At 48.2% G+C, this 19,917-nt stretch overlaps 1 protein-coding gene and 2 pseudogenes across 1 annotated transcript; 1 reads left to right on the plus strand and 2 right to left on the minus strand.

The window, feature by feature from the left end:
* The first annotated feature begins 939 nt into the window (after positions 1-939).
* On the plus strand, positions 940-1,602 carry LOC123171396 (benzyl alcohol O-benzoyltransferase-like; annotated as a pseudogene).
* A 1,934-nt stretch (positions 1,603-3,536) lies between these two features.
* On the minus strand, positions 3,537-5,805 carry LOC123169527 (L-type lectin-domain containing receptor kinase IX.1-like). Its single transcript, XM_044587398.1, has one exon. The coding sequence runs from the start codon at positions 5,703-5,705 to the stop codon at positions 3,537-3,539; it is 2,169 nt and encodes a 722-aa protein (XP_044443333.1). The 5' UTR covers positions 5,706-5,805.
* Positions 5,806-11,818: 6,013 nt separating this feature from the next.
* On the minus strand, positions 11,819-19,601 carry LOC123171397 (L-type lectin-domain containing receptor kinase IX.1-like; annotated as a pseudogene).
* Positions 19,602-19,917: the final 316 nt, after the last annotated feature.

Consider the following 19,917-nt stretch of genomic DNA (forward strand, 5'->3'; position numbering starts at 1 on the left):
TTATAATGAATTTCAAATTGGCATTTACCATTTATTAGCAGACATATACAGGACAATACTGGACGAGCGACTCATGCATCAGTATCCGCGGACTGGTCCCTCGTGTCCGTCTACGGATGCCAGAGCCAATTTACGTGTCAAAGATGCCCTTACTAGACTGCGCCACCATTCATGAGGTCGAAGGATGGAATGCCTCTTCACTTATTCTTTTGGCCAGCGAGCGCGTAGAATAAAAATGGCGGGAGGGATACAACAGGGAGTTCGTGTCTTGTAAGAGAACGAGTGAACGGGGCCGTGCCCGTGACTCTCGCCAGCATGCTGAAAATCCGGTTCAGCGACTGGAACGTGGGCGTGCACGGAGGGAAATGAAAATCGAAGAGGAACGTGGGCAGACGGGGAAGCGAGCGTTCTCTAGGATCTGTAGCGAAAGTCGGTGGTTCGGAAGTTAACTTTTCCGTTAATACCCAAGCCTCTATTCCAGGCAAGATTTTCGCCGTGAGATTTAGCCATTTGTATGAAAGTGACCCATGGTGAATTGCGTATGTGTACAAATGCGTGGTGACTGCAGACTTTCGATCAAAATTTTCTTAACGTGGGTAGCGATTTCCTGGGTGCCGTTAGCGAATATGGGTACCCTGAAAAAGTTGTGCCGCTTCGATCGGTTGATCTAGATGCTCCTGGTGTTTTTTGATCGGTGCCGTTTCAATCGTTTAATCTAGAGCCTGCTGTTCTTTCTGATCGGTGCCGCTGTAATCGTTTACGCCTCTCTTCTCGGCTTTTCTGGTCGCTGATGGTTCTGGTGGCCTGCGTTCCTATAAATAAGGGTTCAGGCTTCGTCGCCAGCCAGCGCGCTGCCTAGGTCGCGCGTGCTTGCCGCCCAGTGCAGCGCCTCCACGCCTGGATTCGAACTCTTCCAGCGGCAACGCGCAGCGACCGTTCATGGTGAGGCAGACGACGCAGCCGTCATATTCGCACTGGAGGAACAGTGAGCCGGCGGGCGCGGCGGACAAGATGCTGTCGACTCCCTCGGGCAACATTGCGAGTGGGCCGTTCTTCTTCAGGTCACGGGGTTGAGGCAGCGCATGCGGCACATGAGCAGGAGTTCCCGAGCTGGTTGGGGCGTGCACCTAGCTAGGCCCCACGGCGGCGCTCCGGTACGGCGTCGATGAGGAGGTGAGCCTGTCCTTCATTGTGAAATCGCGCGACGTGCGAGCTTTTCTATGGGAACACGTTTGGCTACTCCCAGAGCGACGACGGCCGGGGAGCTCTGTGCGGGCTGGCCGGGGTACGCGCCGGAGCCGATGAACAAGGCCAACTCGGTCGTGATGTACGACTACCCGCTGTTGGTGGCGGACCTGTCGCGGAAGTGAGCCACGCCGGCTTAAGTATGATGGAGGAAGCATGGCGAAGGCCGTGTACGGCGGGCCGGCCAAGGGTAGCGAGGGGCCAATCCCCGGTGTGACCAATTATTTCTCCAGGTCCATGAACAGCAAGGACGAGGAGGAGGGCATCGTGGTGTCCATCAGCCTGCCCAATGACGCCATGGAGAACTGGCCAACCCCGTCGGCGCCTCGAGCTCATCCAACCTGCCGGCGGCTCTAGCTCGCCCCGCCGCCTCTATCTCATGCCCGCCAGGCCACCCGAGCCCCGTCGAAGACGACGCGAGGACGCACTCCAGCTCCCTGCCGCTCCACCTCCATGTGCAATGCAGGAGGATGACCGCTCGGCGTCTGTCTTGCCCTAGCTCTCTGCCTCCACTCATGTCGACCTGGTGCGAGGGCACGGCGTTCGCGGCCACCACGCCGGCGTCATAGGTACACACCCAATCCCCTCCTCTATATCTCATGCAGGGTGGTGAGGAATTGATATAGCCTGCGGTTGACGACCGTAGAGGTCGCCACCACTGCAACTGCTGCCTATGGCCATCGACCGTCTCTCCCGTGGTCGCCTATCTCCATGTCCTCCCTACTAAAGCACGGCATCATCTGCCTCAATCCCGCCCAGCCCTGCATGGCCGACCTTTGATTGTTCTCGCGTGCCTTTGCGTGGCGGCGGAGGCGGCAGCGAAGGCGCCATTTGTACGTACACAACGGCATCGGCATCCTCATGTCGCATCCCACCAGCCGGTTCACCAATTGGCTACAACGAGATGGACTTCTTAGTTTCAGCAATTCTTTCTGCATGTTATTAGTACTACGATCGTCATTGGCACTGGAATTTGTACTGCTGTTAAAGTTCAGAGGAGCGTGTCGCGTGAGACGAGGTGCTAAGGATAAAGAACTCAATGCGTTGCTTTCTGGAGATAATGACCAGCAGTTCCTTGTTTCATTGAGGTATATATTCGTCACATTATCTTCAGCAGCTCTTAATTAACTCACCCGCAAAAAAAAAAGCAGTTCTTAATTAATTACTGCAGTGCTTACTGTATGATTATGTATAGTAGTTCGAAAAATTGGAACAGTAATGTTTCTTGGATGCTTCTTAGTGATGTTATCAGTGACATTTCTTGCACGATGCCATGATCACGTGTAAGCAGGAAACTGAGGCTGTGAGAGCATCGATTGGGCTGCTTGGTTCATGGTTCGAGGGGAGATCGTGTTGCAGATTTGGAGCGTTTCTTGAGAAGGGAAAAGAAGTGAGGAGAGGATAGGATAACAAATGCTTTATTTGTTCTATCTAATCTGATTTTTTTAAATGTAAGAAAAATATAAGCATGCATTTACCAGTAGGCAAGATCATCCAGCAACTCTGTAGTATTACTGTTGTCTAAAATAGGAACATCGTACCTCATTAAACATCCTGGTGAGATGTTTAGTCATGCATCCTAATTTGCAGCATGATTAACTCATTTTTTTCAGATGTAATTAGTTCCATCTCTAAAGGCACTCCTTACTTATTGTCTATCTTCACAATTCGTATGTATATTTATTTTGACGTGTGTGCACGTTTTGCATTTCATTTTTTTTTCTTATTTTGTGTTCATGTATGGATTCTAACAGAATTTAGACGCTGTTGGGTGCTTAAGTAATATGTCGGAAATGTTTATCTCCACGCATGCATCGCCAAATTGGCTGTGAGCCGTAAGACGAAATGCTTAGTATTTTTGCTCATACAAGAAACTCACTCAGTTCGATTAATTCAGCTCGAATAGAGGTATCTGTAAGACATGGAAGTGTGCATTTTTTCTGCATGTGCTCTCATGTTTATATCCATTTTCTATTTTTTATGCTTTCTTGAAAAAAAATCTAGACCGGAGAGGGATTACTCCCTATAGGTCTTCTTCCAAGTTTGTTTACCCTGTTATTTTTCCCTTTCACATTTTGACTTATTTTTTTGGTGTATTCACTTGGTGTCTTCAGTGGAAAGAAAACAGGATGATGTTTGCACGTCCGTACCGATACACAATCCCCCTAATATATACAAAAAAAAGTTATTGCAGCTAAAAGAGCATCCAAATTGGCGGAACATCATTCCCGCGAAACAATGCATACTGGACGTAACAAGAAAATTAATCAAGAACTACAAATCTGGATGAATCAATTAGCTTGATCCTTGGAATGACGTAGCAGCCCGGTCGAGGACGACTCGGAAGAAACAGTGGCGTTGCCGGTGCTGACCGAAGAAGACCGAACACAACAGGAGCCTGAGCTCTCAATGGAGAAAGACCCGTACGACGCAAGATCCTGTGCAGCCCTGTACATGTGCCGTGGGAGCGTCGGCAGCCTCGCCTCGTCGGACTGCAGGACGTGCATGGCCTGCGCCATGGATGGCCGCTCGCTCCGGTCCGGGTGCGCGCACCAGAGCCCGACGACAAGTACCCGCTCCATCCACCGCTCGTCCGCCTCGTCGCCCCTCAGCCGCTCATCCGCCGCATCAAGGATCACGTCCCTCCCGTACAGGTTCCACACCCAGCTGAGCAGCGTGAAGGAAGTCTCAACGGTCTCGATCACCGGCCGGCGGCCGGAGGCGATCTCCAGGAGGACGACTCCGAAGCTGTACACATCGGACTCGGTGCTGGGCCGACGCGTGTTGACGAACTCCGGATCGATGTACCCAACAGTGCCGAGCACGGCCTTGGTGGTCTGCATTAACCCGGCACCGTGGTCGACGAGCCGAGCCAACCCGAAGTCCCCGAGCTTGGTGCTGAGCGATGAGTCGAGCATGATATTGCTGGGCTTGATGTCGCCGTGGACGATGCACTGCTCCCACTCTTCGTGGAGGTAGCGCAACGCGGATCCCAAGCCGAGGATGATATTGTACCTCTGTGGCCATGTAAGATAGCTGTCGTCGTTGCTGTAGAGGTGCCTGTCTAGGCTGCCCTCCGCAACAAGCTCGTAGACAAGCAGGAGCCCCTTGCGGCTGTCGCACCAGCCCAGCAGCTGGACAAGGTTGCGATGCTTCAGTCTGCTGATGATCCTTACCTGTGCCTCGAACTCCTTCCTCCCCTGGGACGACGACTCTGCCGACAGCACCTTCACCGCCACCGCACGACGTTCCTGGTCACCTCCGATGGCTGCTGCGGGTGTGAGTGTGAGATGTCCCCGGTAAACACTCCCAAAGCCACCTCGCCCGAGCTTCTCCTCCTCCGCGAAGTTGCTCGTTGCGGCGACGAGCTCGTGGTACATGTACCGCTTGGGACCGCCGGCAGCCACACCTCTCTCGAGGCTAGCTCTGTCGACAAACTGTTCTTCGGAGTCGCTACTACTGCCCTCATTTGCTCTTCTTTTCTGGTGTCGCCGCCATCCCAGCACCGCGGCGGCACAGACCAACAAAAAAAGCAGAGGAACTAAGATGGCTAGTAGGATTGGTACCAACTTTTTGTGCTTGCTGATGCTGCTGGTTGGAATTGGAAGAGGAGGTTCGGCAGGTGGAGGTGCTTCCTTCTTTGATCCAAGCGTGGAATTGAATGACCATGACAGTATCTGGTGCAGCTCGGCGACTTCGCCGGTCGCCGCCGAGAAGCCGACGGCGACTTCCTCCGGTAAGTATCTGCTAAGATCGACGGTTGCCTTTACCTGGTACAGGGCATCGTCGATAAGGAGATCAACAGCCAGCATCTTGGAGTCGTTGTGGTACTTCACCGTGGCTTCCATAACATGGGGCGGCAACGTGAGGTTTTTTCCCGGCCAGGTGGTCGTGTCTGTGACCGCCGTTGAATTGAGGGAGTTGACGTCGATGCCGACATGGTTCCCATTGATGTCGGCACATTCCAGATTGGAAAAAGTGTCGAACTCCACCGCGACTATCTGGCTGTCGCCTGTTCCGTTAGCGTACCTGGGGAGGAGGCCAAGGCCGCCGCCCGTGCTGCTGTTGCCCGGGACCTTCGAAGGGAAATGCCCGAGGAAGAAGGCCATCCCATCGCCTGTATTCGGCAGGCTTTCCTTGTGTGGAGTGATTCGGAAGGAGAAGGTGGTGGTGAAGCTAGCCATCTCGCCGGTGGCGTAGCTCCATAGCGGCACCTTGTGCGCGTACCATGCCCGGCCGACGCTGTACTTAATTTCTGAGTCAAGTGTATTTTTTGTGAGCTCGAGGGCTGACGCAGTGGTGTATGCATCGCGGTCGAAGTCGACCGATTTAAGGGCATCGCGGTCGGAGAAGCTGAGGTTGAAGGAGAGCGAGAAGGCCCAGCGCGGCGCATAGAAGAGGCATAGCAGCAACACCAGGAAGACTAGGGTTGTAGGAGTAGGACGACGGCGAGAGCCCATCGTTGTGTTTGGTGTTTTGGTAGTATTTGGGAAGGAGGAAGCGTGAGCCGTATATAAAATAGGGCCGGGGAGAGAAATGTATGCTCGTCGACATTTCGCACCAGCGGACCCGCCGCTGGTCGACTCCACGAGCCCCGTAAAGCCCGCTTGGAAGAATGGGAGCAGCGTAAGTTCTCCCAACTGCAACTGATCAGAGCCTTGTCTAAAAAAGCATGATTAGAGCCCTAATATACCCGGCACAGAGGACACCGGCGGAAAGAAAGTCGATGGTTATCATGACAAGTGGCTTCTCTAAACTGAAAATAGGCAGTGGCTACAAGCGGCTACTTTTCAAATAAGCAAGTGATCAGGAGATTTTTAACAAAATACAGAGTCAAAATTTGAAGTAAGTATAGAAGTTTGAGGGATGTTCTAGATAGCACTTAATCACTCAAAAGTCAAAATGCAAAGTTTTCCCAAAAAATAACTTTTAAAAGATTTTCTAGAGTTGCTCGAACAACAAGAAACCAGCCAGAATATTCAGAGTAGAATTATCAATCAAGCGCGTCATTTAGGAAACGACGGTTCTTATTCTGGACCCGTAAATTTATGCCGGACTGGGTCCGGAAACGCCGAACCAAGCGAGGCTAAGTGTAGAAATATTGACAGTCGTGGGGCCAGGAACGGTCAAATTAATTTGGATCTATATAAAGAGAAGCTGCTCAGTTGTGATCATTTGTGGACCTCTGATTGCTCCCCATGCAGTACGGGTCAAAAGGAACTGGCCCACGCACGTGATAGTTATTATTTCTTCAAAAAATGATAAAAGGCAGTAGTATTAGTAATATTAACTAGCGGAATGGTCCGCGCATTTGCGCGGCTAGACCGTGGTGTATAAATTTATCTGTTTGTGATTCTTTTCTATGCATGTTCTTTCATTTTATTTTTCAGTATTTATAAGAAAATTATAGCCATTAAAAAAACATGGAATACATGAAAGCATGATTAAACTTTGGTCCAAATATTTCCATCATATAAGTGAACTTTGTTTTTTTGAGGGACCATATGTGTAAACTTATATGTCAAGACTTGGAAGACCAGGAGAATCAGCGTATGTGTCTCGCCATGCAATATACTTTCAGAATATTGTTGCCTCTTTTCTCATCCCTCAACATTTATCTGTTTACCTACTATATATTTAAAAAATGACTGATAAAATATAAAAATTGATTACTTGTACTCGTATCTTGTTATCTGTTTCATCATCTCCCTCGACATTGGACAGACATTGCTTGCGGTTTTACTGACTTATATATGCTTTCACATCTTCTGTCATTAATGTATTTTTCTATACCAGTCTAAACCATTATGATCTGTGATTAGTGTGGAAAATGCTATAAACACTTCTCTCACTGGCATTCTTTAGACCATGTTACTTTTGATGATGCTTATTTCTTGTGCATTTAATTTGAAATTTTAAGTAGAGTAAAAATATTAATTACATACTCGGCATGAGTTCGTCCTTCCTTGTTTGCTAAAAGTATCCACCTTGGTGGCCTAATGTTATTTTTTTCCTTCACATTAGCATTGATGCATCATTCAAATTATATTAAAATATAACAGCCAAAATTCGCACCTCAAGGAAACAAATTAGACTTTGGTCGGCAACCTATGTTTAATTGTATTATTGTTGGCAAACCCATCCATATATTATACCCCCTCAACAAAATACTACCCGAACTGCAACGTTCCCACTGATATATCATTTAGAATAAAAATAGTGTCATTTTGGAATATGCACGATAATGAAACATGATCAAAATTTGGCAGAAATCTATATTGTTTTTTAAGACATCGCCAAGTGACTTCATTTGACTAATGACATTGCGGTTAGCATTCTAACACACAAACGTAACTCATCAGTATAAAATGCTTTATTTTTGTCCTCTTCCTCTATCTGTATAGCCACTATTTGTGTTGCAATTTCCATTACATGGTAGTACAATATAATTCCTCTCTATCTTCCATACCTAGGCTTTTGAAAATTTCCTCTTTCTCTAATTGGTTGTGTCGACTCACCATTGTGTAGCCCGACCATTTAAGGCTAAGTAATTATAGGCGTATATTCACAAGAAATCGATATTGAAATTTTCCTTCTTGCTAAGTCTAGACATAGGTTATTTTTTGTGTCGACTTTGGTCTTCATCAACTTATATTTGAATCAGACCTGAATAAAAATCAAATCCGATTTGCTTTCATCCTTAGACATATGGTTAAATTTTGTATTCATAATAACGGTCATAGCTGGACCTTATATAATGAAAGCTGACAATTTATTAATTATTATTTTGAACTTCCTATATAAATGGTGGTGTATTTTAGTCATCAACCCAAGAACCTGCATGGGCCAGATGAGTTTCTTTTTAAAATTCATAATTTTTTATTAATTATAATTTACAGTCACACAATGGGAAAAAACATGGAGTGGTATAGGTCCTATTTTATATAAGGTCTAACAAATAGAAGTAGTCAACTTTTACATCAAAATGTATAACATTAGCTGCAACCAATTCTCATTCAAGACCACAACATTCATGACACCCTACCCCTATGAGTACCTTCGAGAGAGCGAGCCGGCATATAACTCGAGATTAATGATATCATCACAAGGCGCCTCATAATTGATAGGAACGTCTCCTCCCACTGAACGCGCATCGCCGGAAATCCTGAAGTAAATCCAGGAATAAATGCGAGCACCAGGACTTGAACTGTAGTGGGCTGGGGATACCACTGTCCGCCTAACCATCCAACCACAGGTTGGTTCGCGCATCAGGTTAACTTACATCAGTTAAACTCATTCAAGTGAAACGACTGCGTACGATGGTGCATCTTGAAAAGTTATTAGAACAATAATAGCTGAGGTGTTCAGTAGAGGTGTTGAATATATTCTTGTTTACTCCATTAAACGAATGGAGTGATTGTTTCATCTCCGCAATACCAAACCAAGCCTTTGGAAGGTTGAAACATTGCTCCAGTGCCAAAATAAAAGAAAGCCATACGAAAAATAGAATACTGCATAGGGCATGCTTGTTATAGTAACTAAGATTACAACATCAATGTTGATTATAGAAGAGAAACTTCATACGGCATATATACAGGATCCAGTAAACAATGACTAACTACTAATTTATATGACCCAGCTCGTCACATTACATAGATGCCTAACAGAGAGCTCATAACAATGATATATCTTTGGTCCTAACTATAGGGCCAATCAGTATAGTTTTGTAAGCTTCTTTAAAACTGCCTTACAAATATTCTGAACGGAATCAGAACGCAGATGAAGAAATATTTACACACATAACATTCCTGTTTACCTGTTTGCTCCAAATCATTGCATGAACAAAACCAATAGCGTTCTTGATGGATTTTAGAATATGAAGTCCAAGAACTATTAGGCACAATCCGACTTCTAGTGACTCTTTATTGAGATAAGATATTTAAACTCATGGGTTGGTGAGGAAATATAATAGGAAGATTAGAAGGCACAGGAGTTGGCCGGCAAAAGAAGCAACAACATTATGTTGTTAGGCTCAAAGCAAATGAACCATATGTACTGCATCACACATATATAGATCCATAACCTGAAAAGAAGCAGGCCATGTTGAGAAAACAATTCAGTCTAGTGACAGAAGGCATTGTGTAATAGTAAAAATTGGTATTTTTCCTATTAGTGTGCCTGCAGAAACATGGAACTAGTTATATCTCTTTTTTTGTGAAATAATGCTTGCATTACTCAACTCAAATGTTACACTCTCGTCTTACAATTTTCATGACCTCATCTGGTCCCGAGCCTAGCCAAACCATAGTTCGGCGTTGTACCCTACCAAAATTAGCCAAGGCGTGACTAACCATATTACAATTCCGACGAGTATGAGCAACACAAGAATCCCTCTCCTCCATGCTACTAATGATCTCTCTAATGATAAAAGCATATTTTGACTTGTTACCAGTCCCACCCTTGATCATCATGACGGCCTCCAAATAGTCTGATTCCACATCAATGGGTAGGTTAGACCACTGTAGTGCCAGTGATATACCCTCCCTGATAGCAAGGAGTTCAGCTTCTACATAATTGCATGCAGAAAGATGTCGGTAGGAACTAAAGATGATAGTCCCATCATGGTCTCTAAGTACCATACACGAGCCCGAATCTTTATCTTTACCTAATATTAAAGGACGGAACGTTTCTCCACTTTATTTGGTCCATCAAGTTGTTTTTCGTCCATTGTTTTTGCGTTGTACAGAAAAAAAAATTGTGTACGTCCTTTTTTCCTCCGTTGTAAAAAAAATATTGCGTTATGAGGAACCGAACCGTGGCTGTAGTTTGAGGACCTTATTTGACTGAAGATCAGCGAATGGTCCGGCTCACATCTGTGCTAAGCATGCTTGCATGATTGACGTGACCGAGAGCTGGCTAGACAATACTCCTAGCTTCTTGATCAGCAGCCTCTTGGCTGACTTCGTAGAGAACACTTTTATTTAATAAGGCTCTCAAGTTCCCCCCGCAAAAAAAAGGTACTTACCAACTCGGCTTTGCACGTCGCCACAGCGATATCGCCACTAACCAAAAACAACGAGCCATCAGCACGTCGCCTCTAACCAGCGCTGACAGCAAAGAAACGAGCCATCAGGTGTGTTCATCATTATCTCCTTCCATAGGACTTTCTTATTATAAAATATGCTACCTGCCATGTATAAACTCAAAATTTGTCATCACGAATTCGATGTTTCAGGAATTAACTTTAATTTGGTTCTAACCGATCCTAATCGTGCTAGACTTTATGCAGCCATACACTTCATGGTTCTTTTTCCAACAGATAACGTAGCCGAAAGCATCTTATTCTAGATAGCTACTGCGACATACACTAAGCAAGCGAACAAATTACCTTCTTGGGATCTTTAACTGAACAAAGAGGAAGGTGAGTAATCATCCCTTAGTAAGCAAACTCAGTTACTTGAATTTTTCAATGACTTGCAGCTAAACAGGCTGAATGTAGTACAACATTAGCTGAACAAGCATGTACAGGCTGCCTGGGATGACTGCTTCTTCGTTTTCTTTTGTCCTACTTATGCTCTTCTCTCTACTGCTTGTTCTCCTTCTTGTACAATCCTAATCTATAATGCCAAGTCAGAGGACCTGCTATTTACACCTAAAATGGAACAAAAATGTTAGAATAACAATTTCATTCATATCATCCAGTTATGAAACTAATGTATACAAACTTTGATGCAGGCAAGCCATGGATGCGAATGAACAAAGAAGAAAAAGAGAAAAAGAGATAGAGAGCGGTATGCCCGGATGAGCAATGAAGAAAGGGAAGAAAAATTGAAAAAACGCCATGAAGCCTATCAACAAAACCAACCAAACAAAGATTCAAGGAAGGAGTCAGATCAAAAGGCAAAACAAATGCAGGAATATGCAAATACACAGCCAGAACAGAAAGAAGTTGGAATAGAACAAATTGCAGCTAACTGTGAACAGAAAGAAGTTGGAATAGAACAAATTGCAGCTAACTGTGAACATAAAGAAGTTGGAATAGAACAAATTGCAGCTAACTGTGAACAGAAAGAAGTTGGAATAGAACAAATTGCAGCTAACTGTGAACATAAAGAAGTTGGAATAGAACAAATTGCAGCTAACTGTGAACTGGAGTGCGGTACACCAGCCAAAGATTATTCGAGCCGGAACAAAAGCAAGTTGGAACAGAACGAATTGCAAGTAATTGTGAACTGGAGCGCAGTACACCAAACAAAGATTCAATTGCCATGGAGAAGCCTGCATATAACATGACTGAACAGGAAGTTAGTGTAAATCAGAGAAAGCATGCCATGTCAGGAGAAAATCAGAAAAGAGATAGAGAGCGCTATGCAGCAATGCCCAATGAAGAAAGGGAAGAAAAACTGAGGAAACGTCGAGAAGCCTATCAAAAAAACAAAAGAACTAAAGATTCAAGGAAGAAGACAGATCAAAAGGCAAAAAAAAGGCAGGAATATGCAAATATGCAACCAGAACTGAAGAAAGCTAGGATAGAAAAAACTTAAAGCTAAAAGTGAATTGAAGCGCAACACGGCTAGCAAAGATTCAATTGCGATGGAGAACCCTGCATATATTGCAACCGAGCAAGAAGTTGGTACATCTCCCTGTACTATAAAACATGGAAAGCATGTAACAGCGGGAGAAAGACAAACGTTGCGACGCCGTCGTAACAAAGAATTCGCAGCAAGACAGATGAAATCATCACAAGAAGATAGATCCATGTTGGAAAATGACAATGATGACAAAGAACCTCTGGAACAACCAGAAGTCATGATTAATGGTAAAATCTAAAATTTATACAATACTCTCGCATTCCAAAAATATATGCAACCATTTATGCAACTAACCATCTTTTGTGGACAGACACCCCCCTCTCTATAATGTTTCCATCCATTAGAGAAGCGGATTCCCCAACACAAACAACCTACAACGACGATCACAGTAAGGTGGCTTTTTGGCCAGACGTCCCCACTTCAATGTGTCCAACAATCAAAGAAGTAAATGCACGAATACAATCATTCTACCATGATGATCACGGTAAGGTTATCAATTTCATATTTAATTTTATGCAATACAAAAATTCTATATTCAAAAATTACTAAACAGGTAACGATGAAGGCATATGTAAGCAAGAGAAAACCATCAAAGAAGTAGATGCACCAAAACAATCAATCTACAACGATAATCACGGTAAGGTTATCAATTTCATATATTTTCTTATGTAATACAAAGAAATATATAAACAATAAAATTTTACAACATAGATAATGATAAAGTCATATTTGAAGAAGAAACAAACAAGGATGAATACATGTTCTTTGGTGAAGGTATGCTCAATACAGTTTAAATATAGTTGCATCATTATGTCACCTTTTACTAATTTCTGATTGCTACAAATCAAAGCAAAATGGGATGAAGAAGTGGGAACTGAAACCAAAGAAGACGGTGAATTTCACAACCCTGATCCGTATGATATCGTCTATAGCAACATACCAAAGAACACACACGTGTTCAAAACGGAACAAAATTGCAAGTTATGCAATGCAACGAAATTCAAGAATGAATCTAAGGGGTCATGCTGCAGAAAAGGGCAGATAAGACTAGCCAATCTAGACACATCACCTGAACTTATGATACTTTGGATAAGCAACGACTCTGATGCAAGACATTTTTGGAACAATATAAGATTTTTCAATGGACACTTCTCATTCACTACTCCATACTGCAAGCTTGACAGAGACACAACCGACATTTGAACAACTGGTATTTACACCTTCCGAGCTCATGGTCAGATCTATCACAACATACACTCATTTGGTAATAGTCGCTCAGATCTATCAAAGCATGGTCTGATTCGGTGCACAGCCGGCGTGTGTTGACGAACTCAGGGTCGATGTAGCCGACGGTGCCGAGCACGGCCTTGGTGGTATGCCCTGACCCAGCGCCGTGGTCGATAAGCCTGGCCAACCCGAAGTCCCCGAGCTTGGTGCTGAGCGACGAGTCGAGCATGATATTGCTGGGCTTAATGTCACCGTGGACAATGCACTGCTCCCACTCTCCGTGAAGGTAGTGCAGCGCGGATCCCAAGCCAAGGATGATGTTGTACCTCTGTGGCCATGTCAGATAGCTGCCGTCGTTGCTGTAGAGGTGCCTGTCTAGGCTGCCCTCCGCAACAAGCTCGTAGACAAGCAGGAGCCCCTTGCGGCTGTCGCACCAGCCCAGCAGCTTCACAAGGTTGCGATGCTTCAGTCTGCTGATGATCCTCACCTCTCCCTCAAACTCCTTCCTCCCTTGGGACGACGAGTCTGCAGACAGCATCTTCACCGCCACCACACGACAGTCTTGGTCACCACCGACGGCACCTGCGAGTGTGACTGTGAGATGACCCCGGTAAACGCTCCCGAAACCGCCTCGCCCAAGCTTCTCGTCCTCCACGAAATTGCTCGTTGCGGTCACAAGCTCGTGGTACATATACCGTCTGGGCCGACGGCCGCCACACCTCTCTCGAGATCAGCTCTGTCGTCACACTCTTCTTCGCTGTCATCATTTGCTCTTCTTTTCTTGTGTCGCCGCCATCCCAGCACCGCTGCCGCACAGACCAACAGAAAAAGCAGAGTAACTAAGATGGCTGGTAGGATTGGTACCAATTTTTTGTGGTTGTTACTGCTGGCTGGAATTGGAAGAGGAGGTTCGGCAGGTGGAGCTGCTTCCTTCTTTGATTCAAGCGTGGAATTGAATGACCATGACAGTATCCGATGCAGCTCGGCGACGTCGCCTGTAGCCGCTGAGAAGCCGACGGCGACCTCCTCCGGTAAGTATCTTCTGAAATCGACGGTAGCATTTACATGGTACAGGGCATCGTCGATGAGGAGATTAACACCCAGCCTCTTGGAGTCATTCTGGTACTTCACCGTGGCTTTCATAATAACACCGAGCGATGTGAGGTTCTTTCCCGGCCAGGTGGTCGTGTCCGTGAACGCCGTTGAGTTGAGGGAGTTGACGTCGATGCCGATATGGTTCCTGTTGATATCGGCATATTGCTCGTTGCGGAAAGTGTCGAATTCGACGGCGACGATCCGGCTGTCGCCTGTCCCGTTAGTCAAGTACGGGAGGAGGCCGAGGCTGCCCCCCGTGCTCTTTAGCGGGAGCACCGAAGGGAAATGGCCGAGGAAGAAGGCCATCCCATAGCCTGTATCCGGCAGGCTGTCCTTGTCGGGAGTAATAAGGAAGGAGAAGGTGGTGGTGAAGCTAGCCATCTCGCCGGTGACTTTGCTCCATAGCGGCACCTTGTGCGTGTAGGACGCCCGGCCGACGCTGTCCTGAATCTTTGTATTGCGTTCACTTTTTGTCAGCTCCAGCCGTGACGAACTGATGGATGCATCGCCGGCGAGGTCCATGGATGAACCGGCGCTGGGGTCGGAGAAGTTGAGGTTGAAGGAGAGCGAGAAGACCCAGCGCGGCGCATAGAAGAAGCATAGCATCAACACCAGGAGTCCTGGCTCCTATTTCAGGCGAACATCCCGGCGCCGCCGGACATGCGCGCCGGGCCGACGGGCTGGAGGCTCAGCAACGGGTGAGTGCCCATTCCCCCGTTGCCCGACGCCGTGGCCAAACCCTCCTACTCCGCCGACGAGGTCGACGTCGTGCGCGCCTCCCTCACCGACGCCCAACTCTCCCTCCCCAGTACGCCGCCGACAACCACGCGGCTTGGACGGCGTACTTCGAGCGCCGTCAGCAGCAGCGGATGCGTCCACCAATGGCGCGCCGGTAGTCGGCGGCCTGAAGAACAGCGAGGGGCGCCACCTGTGGTGGGGCGTCCCCGGCCGCACACTCGAGGGCGTGCTGACGCACCTCGAGGGCGGCAACGACCCGCCGTTGGCGTACCCCCCAGCGAGGGCGGCCGCCCCGGCGCACCACCGACGCGACAGGCCATGGGCGCCAAGGAGGTTCGGCTCCTCCTCTTCTTCCTCCTCCTCGCGCTCTTCCGCGCACTCCTCCGGCACTCCGGCGCTGCTCGGCGTCAAGGCCGAGCCTGCGACGGAGACGTCGCTCAGCCGGCGCACTCGCAGCGCCGGCATCGTCATCAACGAGGGCGGCCGGCGCGCCTCCTCGTCGGCTCCTCCGCTCTTCGTCAAGCCAAAGACGGAGCCGGGGCTCGCGCCGGTGAAGGCAGAGCCGGGGCTCGCCGCCGTGAAGACGGAGCACGGCGAGGTCGAGCGCGACGACGACGCGGCCCTTGAATGGGCACGCTAGGACTCCCTCAAGATGGCGAGGGGGAGCGCCAGTGCGCCGCCCTGCAGCGCTTCGCGGAGCGCCGCCGGGGCCGCGACGAAGGAGGAGTCGTCGTCATCGACGACAGCGATGACGACGACGCGCCGCCGCCGCCACCAGTCCGCCATGGCGACGCCGGGTCCAGCAGGAGCGCCCGCGTCAAGGAGGAGAAGGCCGACGACGAGGATGTCGGCGACGACGGCGACTACTAGGTGTTCAGCCAGTTTCTTTTAGATTAGTTTATTATATATTTGCTATGTAATGAAAATCGGCGAACTTTGTCGAAATATATGCCCAAGTTGGCCGAAATTTGTCGTGTTTAGCCGAACTTCGCCGAACTGTGCCGAAATTTGCTATACATTTTTAATTTTTAAACGCGCCTGGGGGCGGCCCTGGGACCGGCGGCTGGGGACCAACTCACCCCAGGCCCATTTTTTACGCCGGCTCACCCTCAGGCGGCGATTTTAGGCACCCTCGAGGGCCAACGGCTGAAGATGCTCTAAGCTCGTCGACATTTCGCACCAGCGGACCCGCCACCGGTCGACTCCACGAGTCCGCTTGGAAGAATGGGAGCCGCGTGAGTTTTCCCAACCGTAACTGATCAGAGCCTTGTCTAAAAAAGCATGATTAGAGCCCTAATATACCCGGCACAGAGGACACCGGCCGAAAGAAAGTCGATGGTTATCATGAGAAGTGGCATCTCTAAACTGGAAATAAGTATAGAATACAGATTCAACATTTGAAGTAAGTATAGAAGCTTGAGGGATCGATGTTCTAGATAGCACTTAATCACTCAAAAGTCAAAATGCAAAGTTTTCCCAAAAATAACTTTTAAAAGATCTTCTAGAGTTGCTCTAACGGCAAGAAGGGCAGGGAAAAGAGTCGAGTCGATCGACCGGGAGAAGCAAAACGAACGAAATACGTTGAGATGGGGGCTATGAAAGAAAAATGAGGCTTTTTAACACATGTTACTATTAATCCTCTGAGTCCATAAATTTGTTTTTTTTTTGTACAAGTCACATTTCAATGTATTTCATTTTGAATTTTTACACACATAGACATCACATCCTTGTCTACTTGTACAATTTTTTCAGATATTTTTGAAATTGAAAGTTCAAATTTTCAATTTTTCAAACATTTCGGCCTCCATGGAGGCCGAGCTCCTAAACGCCCCACTCGTAGTATTATAGTATGTCAATAGAATCAGCCCTTAAACAATATGTAATTGCGGGTGAACCCTTTCCGAAATCCACACAATCTTCCTTCCGCCTCCACAAGCGGCATGTCGTGAGCAAAGTCGTTGCCGCTTGACGGCCTTTGTTTTTATCGGACCGACTTCGTTGAAACTCAAGAGCTTGTAAAACTAGCGGTCGAGAAGTTGTCGATTATACCAGAAGATGTCTTCGACCGTCGTTAGTTGAGGTCCACCCAAGGACGAAGTTGCCATGTAGGCATTTGGTGAGTTGACCAGAATGAAATTAGGAAATTCTTCAGTAACTTACTATTGATTTATAGGAGATGGCCCCACCGCCATGGATATGACCCCATCAAGGTTTTTTCCTTGCTTCGTCCCTGGGGCTGATAGATTCACAGATTGCCAAGACTTCATGACCCAACTATTACCTCGGAGTTGGAGGACACGGGAACCGGCGTGGATCTCCAGGACCAACACATGGACACAGGGGCGGTGCCAGGATTTGGACATGAGGGGGGGCGAAAAGCCAATGTTCGCAGCAGTTACTGAACATCACGATATGTTAAGTCCCACCATTGCGTTGTTGACAAATCTTCAAAATATATATCTGGAACTAGAAAGAATGTTACATTTCTGTTAACTTAAAATGAGCTCTACAATCACTCTTGTTAAACAGGATGACTATTTTTTTCTTACCAATATAGACAATCATATAATGTCGAACAAAATCGTCTTCATTTTGTTTGAAAAACATGTCTCAACTAGTTCATAGCAAAAAAGCTTCTTCAGTTGTCATGTTTGACACTGGAAGAGTTATGACCAACTGCATTAATCTTTACTTGTTTAAAATAATCCAGCGGTCAAATCACAAGTGAAGAAGAGAATTTTAGGTCTAGATGGTCGCAAACATCCAGCAAGATATGCGCAAGTTTAGACTCAAATTGAGCCCATTCTTGATTAGAGAAGACTACAAGATACAAAAATCCACCATTGTGCATATATTAGACACATCAAATGACTCATTTCGTGGATCCAAAAATGCAAAAAATTTCAAAAGCTTTATTTTTTATACAATGCTAATTAACCAGACTAAGATCATAATTCATGAAAAAAAAATTGGTGCCTGGTGGTACTTGCTGCCAATATCGCCTGTCCTGGTCATCTGGCTAGCGGCATCTAGTTGTATTCTGAATTTCTGATCATCTAATCCGCCTGCCTCTAGTAATATCTGGACAGCGGATTGTAGACCAGTGGATGGTGCCGTCGTCGTGGCAAACGCCCTAGCAGGTCACGCACGATGGCGGATGGCATGAGCGGCGGCCGGCGGCAGCAGCAAACGCCCTAAGCAGTTCGGCAGAACACACACGTAGATCAATGAATCGATCGGATCTATCAAATTGTCCAGAGGCAAACCAATAGTCAGCCACAACTATACGCTTACATGTCCGGAAACGCTGAATCAAGCGAGGCTAAGTGTGGAATTATTGCTAGTCGTGGGGCCAGCAATGGTCAAATTAATTTGGATCTAATGTATCATGAGAAGGGGACGACTTTGTTTTTTTTTTTTGAAACGCGGTCCCTTAGGGCTCGATTCATTAAAAAAGGTCGAAGAGAGTTGCGCGGTTAATCAACGGAAAACCGGGCGAAAACCATCACAACACGCCCGCAGAAACAAGACACACAGGGCGACCTGGCAACCCACACGAGAACGCACACATCCCGCCGAGGAGACAAGCGCAGAGGCCTGTGCCGGCCAAAGTCAAACAGTCCACCACACGCGCCGGCGACCAGGCAGCTCCAACTCTGTCGATGAGCATTGCAGGAGAAAAAGCGCTGGGCCTGCGCCGAGCCAGCGCCAGAATCGACCACCCGTCTCGCGTCATCGTCACCGCAAGGCTTCTCCTCAGCAGCTCCGACTTTAGAAGACAAGCGAGGCCCGATGACCCCTCGGACACACCGGATGAGACCGACTACCAGAACACAGATGCAAACCCGACTCCGCTCGAAGCCGCCATCGTTGCCACAGAAGAAGCCGCGCAAATCATCCACATTGCCGGACGGGCACCTGCCGAACGCAATGTTGCGAGCGTCCAGCCCATGGAGCAACGATGCCGGCGCCGTCGCCTGACCCAACCGGGTCTTAGGCTTTCAACCCAAAAACTGGATCCGAGGGTATGCAGGGAGAGAACTCGTCGGTGGCGCCTCCAAGGAGGTGAGACGACGTCCACGAACGCCGACGCCGTCGGCCGGCAAGCTTTCGCCCAGAGCACCGCCCAACACCACAACCCCACGCACTGCACCTCCGCTAGCCCGCACACCTTCTACGAAGCCATCGCGCCATGACCAAGCAAAAGCCACCACAGACCTCGCCGCCGGCCAGAAGAGCCAGCGAGACGAAACCGACCGAGCCTGGCCGGATCCGGCAGCCTCTCGAGTCAAGCCACTGACGAAGAACCGAAGCCGGCACGACGCACACCACCAGACCAAAACCACCAGGCGAGGAGCACGGTCTGCCACACCGAAGCTCCGGATCCAACCGCACGAAGTTGGCACCACGAGCTGCCACCACCAGATCCACTCGAAGCTGCCACACGAGCACCAGCTTCAGATCCGCCCGAGCCACCACCAGGAAATGCCGCCGGTGAGGTCTTCGGGGTGCTCCAGCCGCCGGCCCACCGAAGTCGCGCCGCAAGACCACCGGAGGCCGAGCCTCCCCCACCACCGTCACGCGCCGAGGCGCCGCCCACGCGGCCACCGTAGGCGCCATCGTCACAGAGAGAACCGGGGCCGCCGCCCCGACGCCCAACCTCGCCCAGCACGCCGCGCCGTCCAGGGCCGGCCCCAAACGCATCCGCGCAAGAGAGACCAGCCGCCACCTGCTGCTGCTCGGGTCATGCCCGACAGCGACGCCCGGCGGCGGCGGCAGGGGGGGCGGGGAGGAGCAAGTGGGGTGACGGCGGCGGCGCTAGGGCACCCTCGGGCCGCTCCCCTGTAGAGCGACGCGAGCGGATAAACTCTGCTCGGCCGAAGGGGGACGATTTTGTGATTGTGGGTTGTCCGGGACGCACTGGGATCTCTGTTTGCTCCCCATGCGTTACGGGTCAAAAGGAACTGGCCCACGCACATAATAATTTTTCTTCAAAAAATGATAAAAGGTTGTAGTACCA

The sequence above is a fragment of the Triticum aestivum genome, chromosome 7D (assembly GCF_018294505.1).
Source record: "Triticum aestivum cultivar Chinese Spring chromosome 7D, IWGSC CS RefSeq v2.1, whole genome shotgun sequence".
In the NCBI taxonomy this organism is placed as follows: domain Eukaryota; kingdom Viridiplantae; phylum Streptophyta; class Magnoliopsida; order Poales; family Poaceae; genus Triticum; species Triticum aestivum.